General features: G+C 33.7%; 1 protein-coding gene across 1 annotated transcript in view; it reads right to left on the bottom strand.

Moving 5' to 3' along the window:
- LOC129220072 (protein SSUH2 homolog) overlaps nucleotides 1-14,593 on the bottom strand; it is a 44,952-nt gene extending 30,359 nt beyond the window's left edge. The window contains exons 1-6 of the mRNA XM_054854408.1: nucleotides 14,411-14,593; nucleotides 11,389-11,576; nucleotides 6,762-6,884; nucleotides 6,344-6,410; nucleotides 5,466-5,595; nucleotides 3,953-4,013 (exon numbers count right to left, since the gene is read on the bottom strand). Of these exons, the coding sequence (XP_054710383.1) occupies nucleotides 3,953-4,013; nucleotides 5,466-5,595; nucleotides 6,344-6,410; nucleotides 6,762-6,884; nucleotides 11,389-11,575 (568 nt within the window). The 5' untranslated portion in view covers nucleotide 11,576; nucleotides 14,411-14,593. The remainder of the gene's footprint in view (nucleotides 1-3,952; nucleotides 4,014-5,465; nucleotides 5,596-6,343; nucleotides 6,411-6,761; nucleotides 6,885-11,388; nucleotides 11,577-14,410) is intronic.
- Nucleotides 14,594-20,497: the final 5,904 nt, after the last annotated feature.

The following is a 20,497-nucleotide window of genomic DNA, read 5'->3' as shown; positions in this document are numbered from 1 at the left end:
TATGAAGTTTTGCACAAACATTCTCAGGAGGGCAAAAAAGACATAGGATACTTTTCATCCAGAGAAAAAGTGTTTCAAGGGTTTTAATTTTTACTTAAATCCTAACTTGAGTGTCTCCTTGAGGAAATGTCATATTTCTTTGATTCTTGTAGCATATGAAAGCTCTTAAATGCTGCACAAGATGAGCTTTGCCTTACTACTTTACTATATAAATATTCCAAAATTGGCACCAACAATGAGCTAAAATTAGTGGTTTGAACAAAAAGTTAAAAAATACATTAATTTTTGAATTTCCAGAATGATTTTAGAAAATTAAAGCATCCAATAAGCTAGTTAGTGTGTGTGTGGTTTTTTTTTTTTTTTAAGCATTTTTATTATACTGATTGTCACGGAGAAATCCAAGGCCTGATTTTGCATTTATCTCAATATCTAGATTAATTAGAGACTTTGGGATTTCATTAAATGATTTGCTTAATCCTAAGGTACAACTTAAAGCTGGAAAATAAAATTCTAAAATAAAACTATTATTTTGGTTAGGATGCAAAACAGCAAATTTCATGTAATTTCCCCATTAAATGTTTAAATAAAAAAACCCATTGTTACAAATTTTGTTGCCTTGCAACAGTAATGTTAACAGCAATCATAATGAAAAGTTTTGAATCAAGCATTCCCTGAAGCAAGCATGAAATGTATTCAATATCATTGCTTTTTTAGGATTTTTATCCTCATCTATGCTCATAAGCGATAACGATGACGGAGCTAAGGAAACAGACATATTAAAATCTTTATTGCAAGTAACTTGTATGCTGTGAAACATAAAACAGTTTGGGAAACCTTTTCATATATAAATGTTTCTAATGATTTAGCACCCAAATATATCTTAGAGAGGAACAAGGATAAATTTTTAGGCCCCAATTGACTAAAGTTTTAGACACGTATATAGTCTTTTTCCCTTTAAGTACTGAGCATTTATATGAAAAAATAAGGTGAAGTTTCGTGATGGTAAAATTATTCTATTTCTGAAATACATTTACTGTAAAAAGAATAAAATAACAGAATTTAAAAAAAAATACTAAGCACTTTTCATAATGCACTTAAAAGGATAAAATAACTTTTTTCGGTCAGAAAAGACAGTTTCAGTATTCCTGTAGTTTTCAATTATTCCAAGGAAATGACACCACAAACGAAGAAAAGTGCAACTCAAGTCATTCCAAACAAAATCATTAAAAAAAATATGCATGTTTCAACACTCAAATTTATGTTTGAAAGCTAGATAATAAGAATCTATAATAAGATAATAAGCTAGATAATAAGTTCTCTACATGACTTGAGCCGCACTTTTCTTCATTTGTGGTGTCATTTTCTTGGAATAATTGAAAACTACGGGAATACTGAAACTGTCCTTTCTGACTGAGAAAAGTTATTTTACAGGGTTTGTATGGAAAGTAATAGGACTGATTTTTTTCCGCCACGACTGTACTTCGGAGCGTGCACGCGCCGGCTGGGTTCGGCAGAGGGTGTTCATAGCTAACGAACGAGCGTCTAGTCGATTGTCTCCGAGCACCTCTAGAGTCAGGACAGGCATTTTTGCTCGACGTGTTTCTGTGAGTGGTGCAAGCCGAAAATGCAGCGTTCGTTAGAGCAGAGGTGCGCAATTAAATTCTGTGTCAAACTTGGTAAACCTGCGACAGAGACGTTTGATATGATCAAGCAGGCTTACCCAGATGTTGCTTTAGCAAGAAGTGGTGTGTTTCGGTGGCACCAGGTCTTTTTGGCAGGCCGGGAAGAGGTCGCCGATGAAGACCGTGCTGGAAGACCTTCGACTTCGACAAACACCGACAATGTGACTCGGGTGCGCAAAGTTTTAAACTGAAACCGTCGACTAAGTATTCGTTTAATTGCAAAATGTTAAATTTACCAAAATCTGAGGTTCATGGTTTTGTGACGGTGCATTTGAACATGCTCAAGGTGTGCGCGAAGTTGGTCCCAAAAGTGCTCACTGACGACAAACAGCTACCTGACCAAGGCCGCCATCCCAACTCTTCCGTAGCCGCCCTACAGCCCAGATGTGACCCCCCGGACTTTTTTTTGTTTTCTCGCCTGAAAAGGCCAATGAAAGGCAAGCATTTTGAGACGACAGGGGGGATCCAAGCAGCTTGCACCGCTGCTCTCAAGGCTATTCCGGAGAATGCCAACCATGACGCCTTTAATGCTTGGAAATCGCGCTGGCAGCGCTGCATCCGCGCAGAAGGAGCTTATTTTGAAAGTTTTTAAAGAATTGTAACAATTATCTCAATAATTTTTTTTTAATCGACTCAGTCCTATTACTTTCCGGACAAACCCTGTATCCTTTCGAGTGCATTATGAAAAGTGCTTAGTATTTTTTAAAAAACTCTGTAATTTAATAATGTAGTAACACTTTTCCCAAGTTCGCTTTTCTCAAGCTTTCATTATTAAGAGTCGATTTACTTCAGCTGCAGGTTATATTTTGTAAGGTAACAGCATTGCTCTTAAACACTAGGCAGAGTATATAGCATATACTTAAGTGCATAATGTAATTATATTTGCCAATTCCCAAGAAAAAAATCCAGTAGATATTTTTTTTATTCCCTTTAAGTAGAATCGTTTGGAAGTTCTTTATTACTTCACAAATATGCACAAAATAATAATTAAAACACAAAACAGAAGAATAAAAAATAAATTAATGCTTTAGCTTATTTTTGATCAACTTTAATAAGCATTGATAATGTTGCTCTATTTTGCTGCACTAAAGATTGAATTTTGCAGGAAGTTTTCAAACTATGGTGTATATGAATCATTCCACAGAAAACGGTCATTTTGTCCCGCACGTGAAGCCTCACATAGTTCATTAAAAATAATGTTTTAAAATATTAATGTATAATATTTGGTAATCAGAAAAAAGTTTTTCATTAAAAAAACTTTTTTTCTGATTAACAAATTACAAACTTATGTGTGATTTCTTAAGCAAAATATTTCGTCATTACCCTATAAAATTGTTACTTTTTAATGAAATATATGAACCGTCACATGCAGGACAAAGGGTTGACTTCTTCGTGGAATGGTACATATACGTCTGGACAATCTTTACAAACACATTTTCACAAGGTGCTTTTTTTTCACAAAATTCTTTAAATAAAGAGATTTTCCCAAAGATTTATAAAATTCAGCAGATTTTTAATAAATACCCAGAGAAAAGGAGAAATGCTCAAATCCAGGAAACTGCTGGAAAAACCAGTAGAGTTGGCAGATATGGATAATCATATTAAAGGACACTTGATCCTGGATCAAGTATCCCTAAGTATGACTTTCAAACATACTTCAAAATTACAACAAAAAACAATAAATAATTCTCACACTTGTAACATTGTTTCGAATCTTCTGCCACACCATAAAAACAATGCACATACAGCTTAGCTTCTTCGAGAATGCAAGTGGCATCTCTGATCCAGAATCCAAAAATAAAATCCCAACTTTGAAAACTGATAGTAACACACAACCTAAAATGTATGATCAAAATGGATCATCTGACTCTTGGGGAGTAAACCTAACATGGCTGCTCAGTAATGATGCTTCTTTTTTTTTTTTTTTTTTTTTTTTTTTTTTTGCAGTTTTGAGATTTGAGGGGGGTGAACAAGTATCCTCACTCCCCCCTACCCTTTCTCTCAGTAAACTCAATTGTGCATTTCTTTACCCCAGAATGTATTAACCAAGAATTCATCAAAGCACATACTCTCATGAATACATAATGACAAAAAAAAAAGAATAAATTTCTGAAATACATTTAAAATGTTTTAAAATAATAATAGAACTTGAGTTAACAGATTTGATTTTTTGGAACATGACATTCTATTCAAAAAAACGTTGATTTAAAAAGAAATACATATTTATTTTTCAGCAAAAAGTGGTGTAGATGAACTATTAGAATAATTACCAGTATATGGAACAAATCGCCAAGCAGATTCTCGCTTTTCACCAAAAGTTTCCAGCTTATACTAATAGTGAAAGGAATAGTTTAGTAATTAAACATATGACATACATTTTTTTTCAAACTGAGAATAAAATGTATCAAATACATTCAGATTTACAATTCAAGCACATCTTTCCCTCATGAAATTTTTTCATAACATGCTAACATGATTATTAGTTATCAACTCATATATCAGGTACGAAATAGAGAATCATACAGATTTTCAGATAAGTATACACCAAACTAGCCATTTACTACAGTAATTAGTTTTGGAGTAATTTTTTTAGGAATTTAGTTTTTATTTTGAATTTATAATTATATTTAACGCAAATAAATTTAGAAAGATAAGTATTGAAATGCATTTTCATTTCACAAAAGACATAAAATTGACAAAGATTTTCTATTTGGGAATAAAAAAGCAAATATTAAAGTTAAAAATGTTTAACCAAGTATTTGAGATTCAGCAAAATATGGTATTCAGTGCATCCCTTCACAATTAATGCTCCAGTATCAGAGTTTGGATCTTAATTTTAAAAAATTTTGCAGGTAATGTAATCAAATGGGTGTAAGACAACAAAAATAGCAATTGGGTTTGCGCACCCACACTAAGAACATCAATGACTTTTTAATGACACCACAAATGTGAGAAAATTTGCACTTAAAATCAAGACTGCCCATTGCATTAATATTGCATTTTAGTATTTCTCTAATGTTATATTTTTATTACAAACATAAATTTTTCTGTAATTTTGTATTAGTTGTTAAAACTGTAAACTTATCAATACTCATTTTGAAACATAATGGTAAAAATGTTTTTTTTTTTTTTTTTTTTTTTTTTTTCACAGAAACTATTTTAAATAAAATATAGTAATTTTTCTGAACCATTAAATAAATTTGCTTGAGGATGAAATATTATTTCTTAAACCGAATTATAATAAAATTTGAGGGGGGCAAAGCAATTTGTTAGTAAAAAAGGGGGCGTGGGTGTGAAAAGTTTGAAAATTAACATCATAATATCTACAAAAAGGAAGGTAGCATACAGATCAGCAATTAAATCAATTGCTGTGAAGTAGTAGAAATTAAATGTATCCTTTTGTTTTGATATGATCACACACACAAAAAAAAATAAATAAATAAATAAATAAATAAAAATTATGTCAGATCTGATTGGTGATTAAGATGATCAGTTTTCAAGGGTTTTAAAATCCATTTTATATTTTCCTAACAGTCAATACCTATCCCTTTTCAGTATTTTGACTGTGATGTCACTTTTTACGGTCACATATTTTTTTTTTTTTAAACAGTGCCATAAAGGAATGTATGTTTCTTCAGACAATTTTAATCAACCCTATGTAAGAAACAAATCTCATTTTTTACAACTCATCCATATTAAACCAAACACATGGAAGTAATAACATGAAAATAATTTCTCCTTTAAAGAAAAAAAAACTCTGTCAATGTTGAATAGACAGCTTACATGAAAAGCGCTCATCATTTGGATTTCCGTAAATATCATTTCCCGCACGGGAGCTGAGCCATAGCAGCAATGTTCGGATACAAACTGAGTGGCAGCACTACGAACTTCTTCTTCAGATAAACCAGGTAAACTGAAATTTCAAAAAAACTGAAAATTAGCTCACATCTAAATACAGAAGAGCTTTTGTAGTAAGTTACCGCCCCTAAGCCAGGGCTAAGGCAGAAATACTTAAAATATACCACCAGCTCAGTTATTCCATGCCTGCTCAGTTATTCCATAGGGGCGGTAACTTACTACAAAATACTATGCCTTGCCATCAATCTTTGAGTTGAACCGCACCATTGCTGCGGTCACTCATCTGGTGTGCTAATTCTAATTTAGCTACCAGTTTGTTTAGCTCTCTTGGCTCCCTTAAGAGGATTTTCGCCACCAGCTCATGTGATTCCTGTTCCGGGCTGATGAGTGCTAAAAAGCACGAAACTGCAGTGCTCTGATGGAATAACTGAGCTGGTGGTATATTTTAAGTACAGAAGAGCTTTGTCTTTTAGAAAAGTAAAAATGGCTTGATAAAACTGCTCTCTGCTCAACATTTGAACTGAAAAGAATATAAATACTTATCAATAATTTTTTTTTTTAATGCACATAATCATTCACACAAAAATGTGAGTCAATGCTATTGATAGCAAATATGAACTGCTGAAATTAATTGTATATTATTAGTCTAAGTATTTCAAATCACTTTTTGAGCAAATATAATTTAACACTACATGTATAAAGTTAAACTATGACTGTTGAAATAAACAATTAAAAAAACATATTTATGTCCATAAAATATGTGCTCATTTATTTTTAGAATGACTAATTTCTGAGAAGTATACCTGTCAATTTGCCTAGTCTGCTGTTGATCAGGTTTCCATGCTGGTATTATTGGTGGAGGAAGAATTTCTACAAAAATATAAAATACTATTTTTTATTCTGTTTAAACTAAAAAAAAGGACACTAAATTGGATTTTTAAAAACAATGTGGAGGGGAGGATGTGTTCATGAAAAATAACAGAAGAATTATCACATTACTAAAATATAACTTACAATATTTACTTATAGCCATTTGAAAAAGATTTTTGTAGACATTAACAAATAATCAATAAAAATCAACATTAACTGCACAATTTGACGACAGGTGGGAGGGGGGAGGAGAGATTAGTTTGTTTGGATAAATGAATAAAACAAATATTTTTCTTTTTTTTTTCTTTTTTTTAAATAATTGAAAGATAACTATTTTACAATTCAGTTTACCTTCCTTGAAGGTTATTGTCTCGTATCCAGGAATTTTCTGCATTTGGCTCAAATCAGGTGCAGTTGGTGAAATTTGAGGAGTCGGTGAGACTTGAGGCATGAAACCGCCAGGTGGGGATCCAGCTAGAATTTTATCAAGTAAAATAGTTCAAATAAATTTTAAATGAAAAATTTATCTTTTTTGATCCCTTATCTTTTTTTCCCTTTGAAAAATACTCTACTACAGGGTGGCGACAGGAACTGTGAAAAAAAGTTCCCTGATTTTTCCCTGATTTCCCTGATTAAGTTCACCAAATTTCCCTGATTTACGTTACCAATGATAATAGTTTTCTTTCTTTGCTTTACTTGAAATCCATTGTATGTTTGTATAAAATGCCGTATTATAAATGTTTTAAGTCGTGTAAAGTTGTTGAACAAAAGATATTTTAAAAATATGCTACTTTTTCAATAAATTGGTTTAAAAAAAAACATATCAAGTCAATTTTTGGGGGGAAAAAACCCCCTACAAAACAGTATATTAAATTTTTCTACAATGGAAAGATTATAGAAAATTAAGAAAAAAAAACTTTACTTCCAGAAACCACTTAGCATAAGAATTTTAAGAAACTATTAAAATCACTCATAAAAACATATGTGTATTTATGATAGAACTAAAAAGTAATTGAAATTATTTTGAACTAAGTTTTCAAACAGTATAATATTTGTTGCAAGAATAACAAGTAATAGTAAAAGAATAGAAGTAATGTAGTTATTCTTATATAACTAATTGACATATTTATGCAAAACAGATGAAACCATTTGACATCCATTCATAGGGAGCTTTTCTCTAATCAAGAACATAGGTTTTAATGAATGAATACAGCATTTTAACAATAAAAAAATAAAGATTTTTACTTAAGTACACAAGTTAACTCTATTTCAAATGATTTCAGTGTGTAACGAAAAAAAATCTTAGAATGCTTTTGTAACGAACAACTTTGAAATGCAAGAAAAAAAAAGAAAAAGAAAAAAAAGCAATTAGTTAATTCCAAAATATTTATAAAAAGAATACAACTTGGTTATAAAATTAAAGAGTCACTTAAGTCTGAAGAAAAGAATACCTTTATAATCTGCGGTAACAACAAATAGTATAACGGCAAAAAAACATAAGCTTTTTTTAATTGAAAGTTCAATTTTAGCAATTAAATTAAAAACGCAAAGAAGTAATAACTTTTACGCTTTTATAATATTAATTCAAAAACCAAAGATTTCTTCTTGAAATCGAGATTACAGTACGCTAATTACTTTGAGACAATGGAATAAAGGCAAAGGAGCTAAGGCGTTAATGAAGGCTTCCTCTTTGCCTGTATGGTTGTTTATTTTACGTAGCAATGAAAGCGTAATAGGAAATTTCAAGCTAGGTAAAATAAACAACCTAACAGACACAGAAGCAATCTTAGGAAGTTCATCTTGTGGTTAATAAGTAAGATTCAATACTTTGACGCTGAGGAAAAAAGATGCACAAATATGCAGCAGTGTATAATCGCAACTCATTAATTTTACTCTTTTTTTAACAGATAACTGGCGGAAAATGCGAAGGGAATTAAAGTACTTAATTTTGTAAATCAAAAAAAAAAATTTTTTCTTCATAAAATCAATTTTCCCTGATTTTTTGTTATTTTTTCAAAATTCCCTGATATTTCCCTGACTTTTCCCTGATTAATAAAGTTCCCTGACTTTTCCCTGATCTCCCTGACCTGTCACCTGGTTACTATAGAACTACAACAGAAAAAAATTAATCAGAACTCAAGCTTTATTGATACAAAAATTTTTAAACGCCTATGGAGAGTGTTCAGCAAGAAAATATCTGTAAATCAATTGAAATTTCCTTTTTAATTCCATGATATAGTTTTTAATTAAATTACCATCTTCATTATTATTATTATTGTAATGAAATTATGGTTACCACTAGGATAATTATCAGACCCAGGTAATACAGATGAATATGTAAAGCCCTTCGCATAAATTTTCAATGAATTGTAATAGCTTCTGTTACACATAAAACTAGCACATTTGTTAATCTTAATTTGATGACTCAAAAATTGACAGTCTATTCATATATAACTTGACATTTTCACTGTTAATGATATAGAACTTAAAAGGCATACAAAGGCTTTTGTTTTGCAGAAAATTTTTTATAAAATTATTTGAGTTTGCGGACAGTTTCATATTAATTCCTAAACAAACATTAACAGGCTTAAAATACAAAATAGCATTTTTCGGAGAACATTCCTAGTATGCACAACTGATGATTATAATGTATTATTCATAAATTCTTTTTATTAAATTATTAAATTTTCTTTTGACTACAAGAGTAAATCTTGAAGGCTTTGAAAGCTTAAATGGACCAAGGGCAAAATACTCAAAACCTTTATGCAAAATTCACTTTTTGGCTCTCCCTTCCTTAAAAAGTCAAGACCTTGTGGGTTTTGTCTCTGGCATTTTATCTCCTTGGCCTTGGAAAATTTTATGAACCTCAAAATCAGGACAAATAAACAAATATACTTGACAATGCTTAAACAATCAATGATGTGAAACAAAATAGATCCATAGTAGAATCCGGAAAAATCAGCCTAATGCGTACCGAAAAGTGGTAGAGTTTAAAAATGCTTGGTTATTGGAAATGCCCATGTATGTTTTTTGTACAGAGATTTTTTGTGCTGTCAATCTTTGGCGGAGTTTTCCTGTTTCGACATAGCAGACCTATATAAAATATTCCACTGTCCGTGAACTCGAAGAATTTCTTCAAAATTTCCTTTGAAAAATGCAGTGCACTACCTAAATCTGCTTCACTAGCAGCAAAAACGTAAAGCTATATATGCAAGTAGACATCCACTATGACTCAAATATCATGATTAATAAATGTGCTAGTTTCACACAATAGAAGTTATTGCCACACAATTAGTGATGTAAAATACCCGGGTATTTATTTTTAGGGGTAAATACCCAGGGTATATACCCGGGTAAATACCCAAAATGGGTAAATACCCGGGTATTTATTTCAAAAATTTATATTCATCTAAAATACTTTTTTGTATGTATTCCATTATGTATATATACAACCAACCATATACAAAACAATAAATTTTTGCCCAAAAATTGTATTTTGAACACATATTTAAAGAATTATTGTGTGAAACAGCTTAGCAATCTAATATGATATTCACATTAAATGTGTTGGATATGCCTAATCAATGTTGATAGCCAAATTTCAGATATAAAAAGCCATTCTACAAAAAGAAAAAAGCTTAACTGGTTACAAAAAAAAGCAAACATCATTTTTTTAAGGTCCTAGTCTTTTATAACCCAGTAATATGTCCCTGCATGACATCAAAATGTAACGAAATGTCGCTCAATTTATTATTACAATTTATTTACCTATATCTTATGCAGAAATTTCCTCCAAACTTAGTTCAATTATTCAGGTGTATTCTGTATCACACACACATATATATAGTATACACACACACATAATATACATAAACATTTAAAATTCATTTAAAATTTTTAATCTTTTATTTTAGGGTTTATGTTTAAAAAAGATAATAGTCACCTTTTAATACTACCTAAAATTTTTTTGCAAAATGTGCAATTACTAGGGGATTTACCCTGCCTTCGGATAAATACCCAAAAAAATATTTACCTTCCCACCCTACAGGGAAGCAAATGCAAATGAGCAAGGCAACAGAAAAGAAAATTTTGCTTTTTTTTTCGTTTATTAATGTGAAAACTGTTTCTATATTTTCCATGATATCACTTAAATATCAATAAAATAAATAACACCATAGTTTCTTAATAACTTCTCAGTTTATTCTTCCAAACATCTCTCATGCTTCCTTTTTTTTTCATTTCGGATATGACAAACCTAGATTGTGATTTTGAAATCCTGAAGTTCATAATGAATTACTTATACTTCTCCAATTATGATATTGAAAAGAATGGTTCTTTGGTTCACGATATGTTTCTTTCATGATTTCATCAAGTCTTCCAATAAAAAATATTATAAACTGTGTAATACATATGTATATATCAGTTTTACCAATTATTTCATATTTAGATTTAAAAAAAAAAATTCTCATTCGCTTTTTTGCATTTTTTATTAAATACCCAGTTTTTGGGTATTTACCCAGGCCTTGGGTAAATACCCAAAAAATATTTACCTACCCGCTGGGTATTTACCCGATCCACATCACTACACCCAATCAACAAAATCAAGACATATTATAGAAACAAAACTGGGTGAATAAAGAAAGTTACATAAAAATATCAAAACTCTCCACAAATTTCGAAAATTTTCTGCAAACCGGGTTTGCATGTCCGTCTATATTATCTGGGTCTGCCACAGTGCCAAGTTTTTGAAACTGTATACCATATAAATATTCACTCAATCACTTCACTGTTAAATTTAAATTGATGCGGCTACAAGTACATCATGAAAACAATATGAAAACTGAAAAATTGCTGGCAAGAGAAGGGAGCAAACCCAGACAATCAACAAGTGAGATTATAAACACAGAAAGCATTTCCTGAAACATTGTAAGTGTACAGTAACGTTACAGAAGTAACATAATTTTTTTTAGAAACTTACTTGAGGGACCAGGATAGCCCCCAGGGTTTGGATAGCCTCCATGATTCTGAAAACCTTGCTGTCCCGGGTAGTCTCCAACATTCATCCTGAGTTGAGAAGAATTTGGGAAATATGGACCAGTAGGTGGATAAGGAGTGAAGTTATCAACAAATCCAATATTTTGATTATGTTGAGGATAATAGGTCATGCTGTGAAGCACAATAATATTTACAAAAACAAGTTAAAGAAATTCATAGCTTAAAAACAAATTTTCAATATTAAGTATTCTGCTTAGTTACACTATTATGAGGGTTAAGCACGCTCTCCCCCTCCCAAACCCTTGGTTTAATTTGCTTTGAGTCACACCAATCCCAATATGCTAATATGTATGCATGTGTTTTAAGACAATATCTGGAGCATCCCAAACTTTAATTTTTGGGAGGGGGAAACTCTCAATTTATTGAATGAAGCTCCAAACTTTACTGAATGATAAAACAGTAAGCATGCACATTGCAAATACCTACACCTAACCAAAAGAGACATTAAGCAGGGGTGCCCACCTAGGGAAGAGGATCATGGCACAAACTGCGCTATTAAAAATTTAAGGGGGGAGTTTTAAGGGTTTTTTTTTTTCTTTTGGTGGGTTTCCAATTCGGGGAAGTGTTTTTATAGTATGGGGGGGGGTGCGCCCTTGCTTTTAGGGGGTGGACACACCAGCATTAAGCATTATTGAATAAAAATAATTCCATATTGCAATTCGATCAGCAAAATTTGATGAATCAGACAAAATTTGCCAAGTAAGAAACTTTCTTGGGAGGTCACAGTGTTTCTTTGTAGAAAAGTTAGAAAAAAATAAAAAAATATACATAGCTTGCCATTTTGCACATTATTATGGCTAAAAATAATAGCAAAATTCTAAGTAGAAACGGCACAAAAAATTTTTTCCCTCAAGTCTGCATATGGGTCAAGTGTCCCTAGAGCTGAGACTTGACCCAACACTTAGGAAGACATGACCCCTCCCCCCCCCCCCCCTCAAGAATAAAAGAAGACTTATAGATATTGAAATCAAAAACACAGGTTTGATGATGTTTTTTGTTTAATAAGTGATACTTGAAGTGCAAATACAAAATGCTTATTCTTTAGCTGAAGTGTTACTTTTTTTTTTAAATTAATCTTACTCTATATCAGCAGGAAAGCAGAAGTTTAATTCAAAACTTTATCAGATCAGACCTAAATCATACTTCAGTTATTTTACTAAAGTAACAAGTCATTGGGCTCAAAGATTAGTATTTTACTTATTTATCCAATAAAAATGATTTCTAGACCAATATATTATATATTAGTTATCTATTTAAAAAAAAAAAAAAAAAACCTTCATATTCACAATATTAGAGTTATTGCTTAGATAAAATCATAAGGCCTAAATCACAATATTTATATATTCAAAAATAAAAATTCATTGAAAAACATTAAATTAAACAAAAATATCAAATTAGTCTATGGGTCAAGTCTCTCTAGTTAGCTTGAAGCTCCCTAGGTAGTTTTCTTTTGCTTACCTTACATTTTTTAGGAACTTAGATTTAAGTTTAAAATGTGACTAAAACATGCATACTTTTAAAATTCATTTCCCTCAAAACTGGAGGAAAAAATTTCAAAATCTTCAAACTTTACTTTTAAGGCGCAGTATCATTTAACACAGAATTTCTTGAAAATCACTGACAATTCTGAAATTGCTTACCCCCTGTAAAATACTGTTATATGACTGATCAACCAATAATATGACTTACAATTTTCCCCGAATATCCTTTTCATGGGAAAAATCCTTATGGGTCAAACCTCCCTATAGTTTCCCCTACACATGTTTCATACTAACATAAAATTTATAGGAGTAAATCCATCAGTTTAACTCAAGTGTGAATTATGACATACTCGGTGCTTAATTTGCATTTTATCTCATGGGAGCCTAACTTGTTCACTCCTCTTTCGACTTAATGTGAAATTCTGCATATTAGAAAGAGTTTAGAATATTTACACATGAGGTATAAGTTCAGAAGATTAAAGCTCCTGCACTTATTTTATTAGAAACTAGTGGCACCCGCACGGCTTAGCCCATAGTAGAAAATTAAAAGATCTTTTGGTTCACCTGTATATTTTTAAGAAATTATGATGAATTTCTCGCCAATTGGCTTGCCCAGGTTATGGTTCCACGTTATAATAACTTGGTAATTTACTGGTCCCTCTTATGATAGGCTCGGGAAAATGTTCTTAAAATTGGAATAAAAAAAGAATAAAATCAAATTCTCGAAAACTCACTTCGAGGTGCACACCCCTCTGCTACAAACTAATTCTGTGTGAAATTTCATGAAAATTGGCGGAACTGTCTAGGCCGCATGAACTGTCTATGCGCATTATAGAGATCCTGACAGACAGATAGAGATCCAGACAGAGAGACTTTCAGCTTTATTATCAGTAAAGATTAAGTTCTGGATATGTCTATGCACAAAAACCATACTACATGCTAATAAGTAAATTACAAAATGAACAAGGGTTCTCATCCCATCCCCCCTGTCCAAAAGAATAATGACACCCTCCATCAAATGTTCGGCCCTAAAAACAAAACTCTGAGGCCAAATACTAAAAATAAAAAAGTATGAACTAAAAAATGTTCTACTCTGAGGCAAAATCTAAAATTTATGAGTAACTAAAGATAAAATTGGATTAAAATAATTGAAGCTAATGTGTCGTGACAGAAAGAAAAGTTTTCTAAGTCCGTTAAAAACATATTTTAAAAGAAATAATAAAAAACACTTGGCTCTTTTTCAGTACCTAAACAAATTTTACTGAGTGAAATAGTTTTATCATTCCCAATGAAATTAGTAAAAAAAAATCGTTAAAGTAGTCATTTTTATGTACATGCACAGCAATGAAAGTCCGCAATTGGGCCCCTCCCAAAACGGAATCTTGATTATGCCAATGAGAAAGACCATCCTACCATTTAATAAACAAATACTTTCATCTATTTCACTACAACGATCAAACTCACTTGAATGATTATACTGTGAATGCTTTTGAAAATTTCTAATATGAAATGTTCAGAATTCTTGAAAAACTAAAACTTAATATTTAGAAAAATAGTTTAGAAACTAAAACCAATAACAAATATAAATCCCAAAGTGAAACTATAGAAATGACGGGTGTGCATGCCGTGCTAACTTGCACATGCGCCTTATGACTTCTTTGTTTACAAATGTTTACCTATCGTTGCCATAGTAAAAGTCATCAAGCTTAGCTGACCGTTCATTTCTTCTTCTTCACCGTTCAAGTTTATTTGTTAGAGGATTACAATATTTCGCTAGATAGATAAATTTATTAGATACATGTTATTCCATCAAACACAAATCACATACGGACGACTCAGGAAATAATTTACAACAAAAGAAGGAAATTTCTTCCAGAATTCAGAGCGCGAAGGCCCAGTTGGAATTATCAGCCGCTGAGGCCCTAGGAAGCAAAATGGGAAGAACTATCTTCCTAGACCACTGAGAAGAGGGGATTTGGTAATTTCAAGAAATGTGCCCTTTCATGTTTTTATATTTTCGGGAGTTTCCTTATTCTTTTTGATGTCACCTCGAGCGAGCAAGCCTTAAGTAGAGGGAGGACGGAGAGCAGCTGGAGCACTGCCCCAGGGCTCCGTCTAGCTGGGAGCCGTGAGCTTTTTAACCTCTTTTCACCAGTGGCGTAATGAAAGGGGAGATTCTTCTCAATGACCGACCCAGGGAGTGGAGGGGAGGCAGGCCGTGGCCCGCGAGTCGGATGTCGGATGGCATCTCCAGAAGGAGGCTCTAAGTCAAATGTACCGCCTTAAAGGAGCCAACACAGGTAAAAGTCCTTCTATCTCCATGCTCTTTCCCAATGCAGGCATATCCCTCCCCAAGAGCAATGTGGCACGATCCCCCCCCCCCCTCACACACACGCACTAAAATGAGCTCAAAATCCTATGGATTCCACAACTATAACAGGACCACTTGCCAGATCATACAAGAGGCCAGGGCCCTTTTTGTCAATAGGAAAGCAAAAATAAGTTTTACAGGGCCGTCCGAGGGGGGGGGGGGGGTGAGCGTGGCAATCGCCTCGGGTGACACGAAAAATGAGCCTCCTCTTTCGTATATCCGAGATGCACAGTCATAGACATACAAAATAGGGAATCATTGCAATGATTTTCTATTTTTCCTAGTATACGAAAAATTTTCTCTCTTCCAGTCTCTAAAACATTCGTTTCCTTTGAATCATTGAAGCAGATAAAAATTCTGAGAATATAGCTGCTTAGAATAAAACAAAAGGCACTTCTCCTTTGTGTCTAGTTTCCACCAAATTTCTTGGAATTCTGCCCCTGCGTGCGGTGACGTAACCCGACAAAAGTTTTAGGTTCCTACATTGCAAAAAAAAAAAAAAAAAAAAAAAGAAAAAGAAATTAATTTGAATTCTGAAATTTTGAATTCATATTATAAGTTACGCAATCACGAGTTGCGACAGGACCCTACTCATTGGAGTTGCTTCTAGAAACAGCTTCTGCACCCCCAAGCCTGCCCCTGCTCCTGGGCAGTTACATGTATATAGTTGTGTGTGTGTGCGTAGACCTGTGTGTACGCTCGCAGGCGTGTGTGTATGTGTGGGAAGGCGTGTGTGAGTGAGTGAGCGTGCGTGTGTGTAGGACATGGACGCCATCGACCAGGAGAAGCGGGTTCCGGGAGAGGTCAGTGCTCAGGACCAGAGGAGCCGCGCCTGCAGAGGCCCCTGGTCTCAGCTGAAAAAGGAACCGCGACATCAAAGACGGTCAAGTGAGAACAATAAGCAATCGCGATTGCTCAAAAAAAAAAAAAAAAAAAAAATCTGATAGGAAAGCGGGGGTCCGGTCAAAATTTTGAAACTTTGTTTTAAAAACGCAATTTTCGACTTTTTTCGCAGCTGCTACGGGGGAAAAGGTCGATCTAGGAAGATTGAGCGCCAGGAACTTTGGGCGCCGAGCATTTTGGGCACTGAGCAGGGGCGCCGACTTGCAAAAATTATTGGGGGGGGGCTGAACGTCACCGGTGGTCCAGGAGGTATGTAATTCCTACTGACTTCATCCACAGGTTCGCACACTGGGACAAATTCTAAGTGCTCGCAGCACTGTAACACAATCATTATTCACACCACTCGTTTTCAGTTAACCTGTTTTTTAACATAATATTTTTTTTTTAAACTCATTACTGAATGTATTGTACAAGGTAACTATCTTCAATCAAGGAAAATAAAATATTAAGACAAATTTGTGAGAATAGAAAGCATTAAATGCCTAATAATTTTCCTAAATTATTGGGGGGGGGGCTGTGCTCCCTCAAAATTTTTTTTGAGGGGGCTCAGGCCCCCTCAGGCCCCATGGAGTCGGCGCCACTGGTACTGAGCACATTGCGCCCAATGTTCCCGTCACCCAATATGCTCGGCGCCCAATCTTCCTATTTGGGGGAACGGTATAGATATCTCATTGGAAATTTCTAGAATTTGAAGCCTTAAAAATAATGCGATTATAGGCCACGTTTATTGACGTTAGGGAAAGGATGGGCTCAGTGACTGTCCCCGATTGATTTTTTTTACATATATGTATAAATAAATTGAAATCAATTCCTTCTCCGCTTCGCAAGTTTTCGAATTTGAAGTTTAAAAAGCAATTTTAGACAAATTTTAAAGATTGGGAAGGAGGATCTGAAGCTCTTCACTGGAAATTTTTCAAAATAATGGTCCAAAAAACTTAAGCAGTTTTATATTTAGGGGTTATTCCACTTAAATTTTCTGTAAGTCATTTAAAAAACCCATACACTGCTTATAATACTAAAGAAAGGTGGTATGGGGGAACCCTTGCCCGGGAATATTTTCTGAAACCTAAGTCTTAAAAATGCAATTGTGAACCCATATTTCTGTGTCAATTGAGAGTTTTAAAAACTGCAATTTTTGAAATGAAATTTCTCCAGGAAATGACCCTGAGGCTAGGATAAGCCAGTGTCGTTTTAGCGGTTACAGTCCGGCCCTACTCGTACAGCTGACCTAAATGTCTGGAGCTTAAATTTTTCGACTTCCGTCGTTACCTCGTGAGGACGACTTACAAGCTTTGCTTTAACTATTAACCATAAAAATCTATCTTTTTCTTTTTTTTTTAAACACTTCAAACATAGGGTGGAATGAAGGGCGTATCCAGTTTAACGTGGAAGGGGAGGCGGGGAAGCCCACCAATAAAATCAGGGGGAGGGGGGAGGGGTAAAGGCGCACCTCCGAGAAATTGAAAGCAATCCAACTATGCCCTTTGTAAATAGGTCTTTATATACACTGTAAAATGCATTGAGTATATATCCTTTGCCCCTTCCGAACCCATCGATGCGTTTAGAAATTGAAAGTAGGGCATATTAATCTTTATTATCTTGTAATGCTTCGGAAATCTGAGAAAAATGTACAAGTCTTATTTTTTAATCAATTTATTTATTTCTGTTCGTCCAATCGTCAGCTGCACAAAATCTAAGCAGAAAGTATACACATATTACAGCGGGTGTTCAAAGAGAGGGGTGGGCCACAGCGGGTGTTAATCCACCAAGAACCCATATGTTTTATGCCATATTGCCAATACTAGCATAGGTAGTTCGTACGGTTGAGAGAGGGGAGGCGACTGCCCTCTTAATTTCAAAAGTAAAGAAGTGTTGCTCCTCCACTTTTCAAGTTCAAAATTATCGACTGATCGAAAAACGGTGATATCGATCGACTAGCCATTAGCGTGTTTAAAGAAAGGAAAATTTACTTTTCAGTCTGTTTGACATTTTTCTCATCTATATACATAAATGGCTACTTCTGTACGTCAGGGGTCAGCTTCAAAACTACTGGACCGATTTTAACCATTTTTTCACCGTAGATAGCTTCATTATCAGGAAGAAACATAAGCTATAATTCATTTCTAAAAAACTTAGTTTAAAAAAGTTATTATGGAAAACAGTAAATTTCATGCAATTTCCCCATTAAAAGATCAAATATAAAACCCATTGTTACAAAAATTTGTTGCCTTACAACGGCATTTGAATCAAGGCTTCTCAGGAGCAAGCATAAAATTTATTCGCTATCATTGCTTTCTTAGGATTTTTAGCTTTATCTATACCAATAATTCTCAACTCCAATAAACTATAAAGCGCTGCAGCCATTGTCTAATGGCGGATGAAAACGGTAAAACAAACAAATGTCATTACTTATAACTTGCTCTGAAGCTTAGTGAATGGCAGTAATTTTTCATCGTGTTTGTGGGAAGCTTTCTTTACTATTCCTCTGACCATAAACTGTCTGAACCTGTAATTTACCGCGAAGAAAACACGTGGAACGGAATGTTTTACCTTTTTCGTTAGTATTGTTTATCATCACAAGGTAGCGTATTCGAGCTCTGGAGTTGCGAATAGATAACGGGGCTGAATAAAAATATTGATTTTGGCAACACTTTTGAATAAAAAGTATGTTTTTTTTTTTTTAAATCTTTGCTTTGGAATGGGCGGTTATGTTAAAATAGAGATAGAATAGAAAATTTTGAGACAGTTCGCATAAGTAGATAAAAGCCGTCACTGGCGGCATTCTTGCCGTAAAAAGGTGAGTAGCTCAAAAAAGAACTGGAGGTAGAGTTAGAATTTTTTTTATTCATATTCATATTGATAAAGATAGACATAGATTGCTAATACCGCAGCCAACTTGATTTAAACAGCCGCCAACTGCGGCAATCTTGGAGTAAAAAGGACAAGTAAGCCAATCAGTCACCGTAGGCAACTGCTTGCAATAAAGGGTAATGTCATAAAAAGGCGAACCAGCTGGTCGCCGCAGGCGGCTATAGTTATTTCATAAAAACGAAAATGGAACTTTAAATTGCAAGGAGGAAATCGACTGTAGCCATCTGTCGATTTCTTGAAACCGTGATTCGACTGTATTTGAGAAGGTTATTGAATCAAAAAAGACGTTAAAAACCAATACTAATATGATAAATAAATACCTTTGTGCTAAACAGTAAAGTTAGAAATAGCAACATCAAAAAGTACAAATTGCAGATTACTGCAGACACGTGTTTCGGCTTTACAAGGAATGCCTTTATCAATGCAAAAAGAAACGCCGAAACACGTGTCTGCAGTAATCTGCAATTTGTACTTTTTGACGTTGTTATTTCTTACTTTACAATACGAATATAGCAACATTTTTCACAAAAAGTCAAATAGGGTACTGGACATCTACTCCCCCACTCTTTCGCAACTCCTCTGCCCTCCCACCTTTTTTTGGAACACCAGCTTTTCATGAATCTTTGCATGATACATGTATAAAATCGGTAAATGCGTTCACTAGGCTCCTTTTTAGATAGATGCCATGGTGCTGGAGCCGGTGGACCTTTGGAGTTGTGCACTGGGCTCAGTGATTTTAGTTCTGCTATTGAAAAGTATTGAAGAGCATGAGGCATTTGTAGTGACTGGCATTTTCAAAATAAATAAAAGTAAAATAATTTTAATCAAAGTAAAGCAAGTCCATTCGATTCAACCAAATTAAGACATATCCAAATTTAAAAAAATTGATTGCAGGTTTGTTGGTCTTCCTATGAAAGCTTTCTCTTAAGATTATTAATAAAACTAAATCAATCTATACATAAATACATTACATGTTACATAAATACATTTTTCCATACAAGGTTATTTATTAGAAATACGTTCTTCGTGAATCGTGAATTCCCAAAAATCGTTTGAAGTGGACATGGGTGGTTTTGATTAGTACTCCTTAATTGTAGCATTCACTGACATCGCGGTGCAAACACAATGAAGCACAAGCAAATATCTGCAACAGCGCCCTTTAAAAATTCGCAAACGTATTTTCGGACGTATTTGGAGAGGGGTGCGTATTTATGTATTCTATCTCATCGATATCCATGTATTACAGAGAATAGAGGCACGATAAAACTAAACAAAAATGAGTTCTTCAACTCAGTTATTGAAACCCACTATTGAACCCCAATTTTCTGCTTCAAATTGACTGGGGAATGCAAAAGCAACGTTTTTCTTTCTTTCTTTCTTTTTTTTTTTAAAGAACAAGATTATTA

The sequence above is a fragment of the Uloborus diversus genome, chromosome 4 (genome assembly GCF_026930045.1).
Source record: "Uloborus diversus isolate 005 chromosome 4, Udiv.v.3.1, whole genome shotgun sequence".
In the NCBI taxonomy this organism is placed as follows: Eukaryota; Metazoa; Arthropoda; class Arachnida; order Araneae; family Uloboridae; genus Uloborus; species Uloborus diversus.
This window is presented reverse-complemented; position numbering and strand designations above follow the sequence as displayed.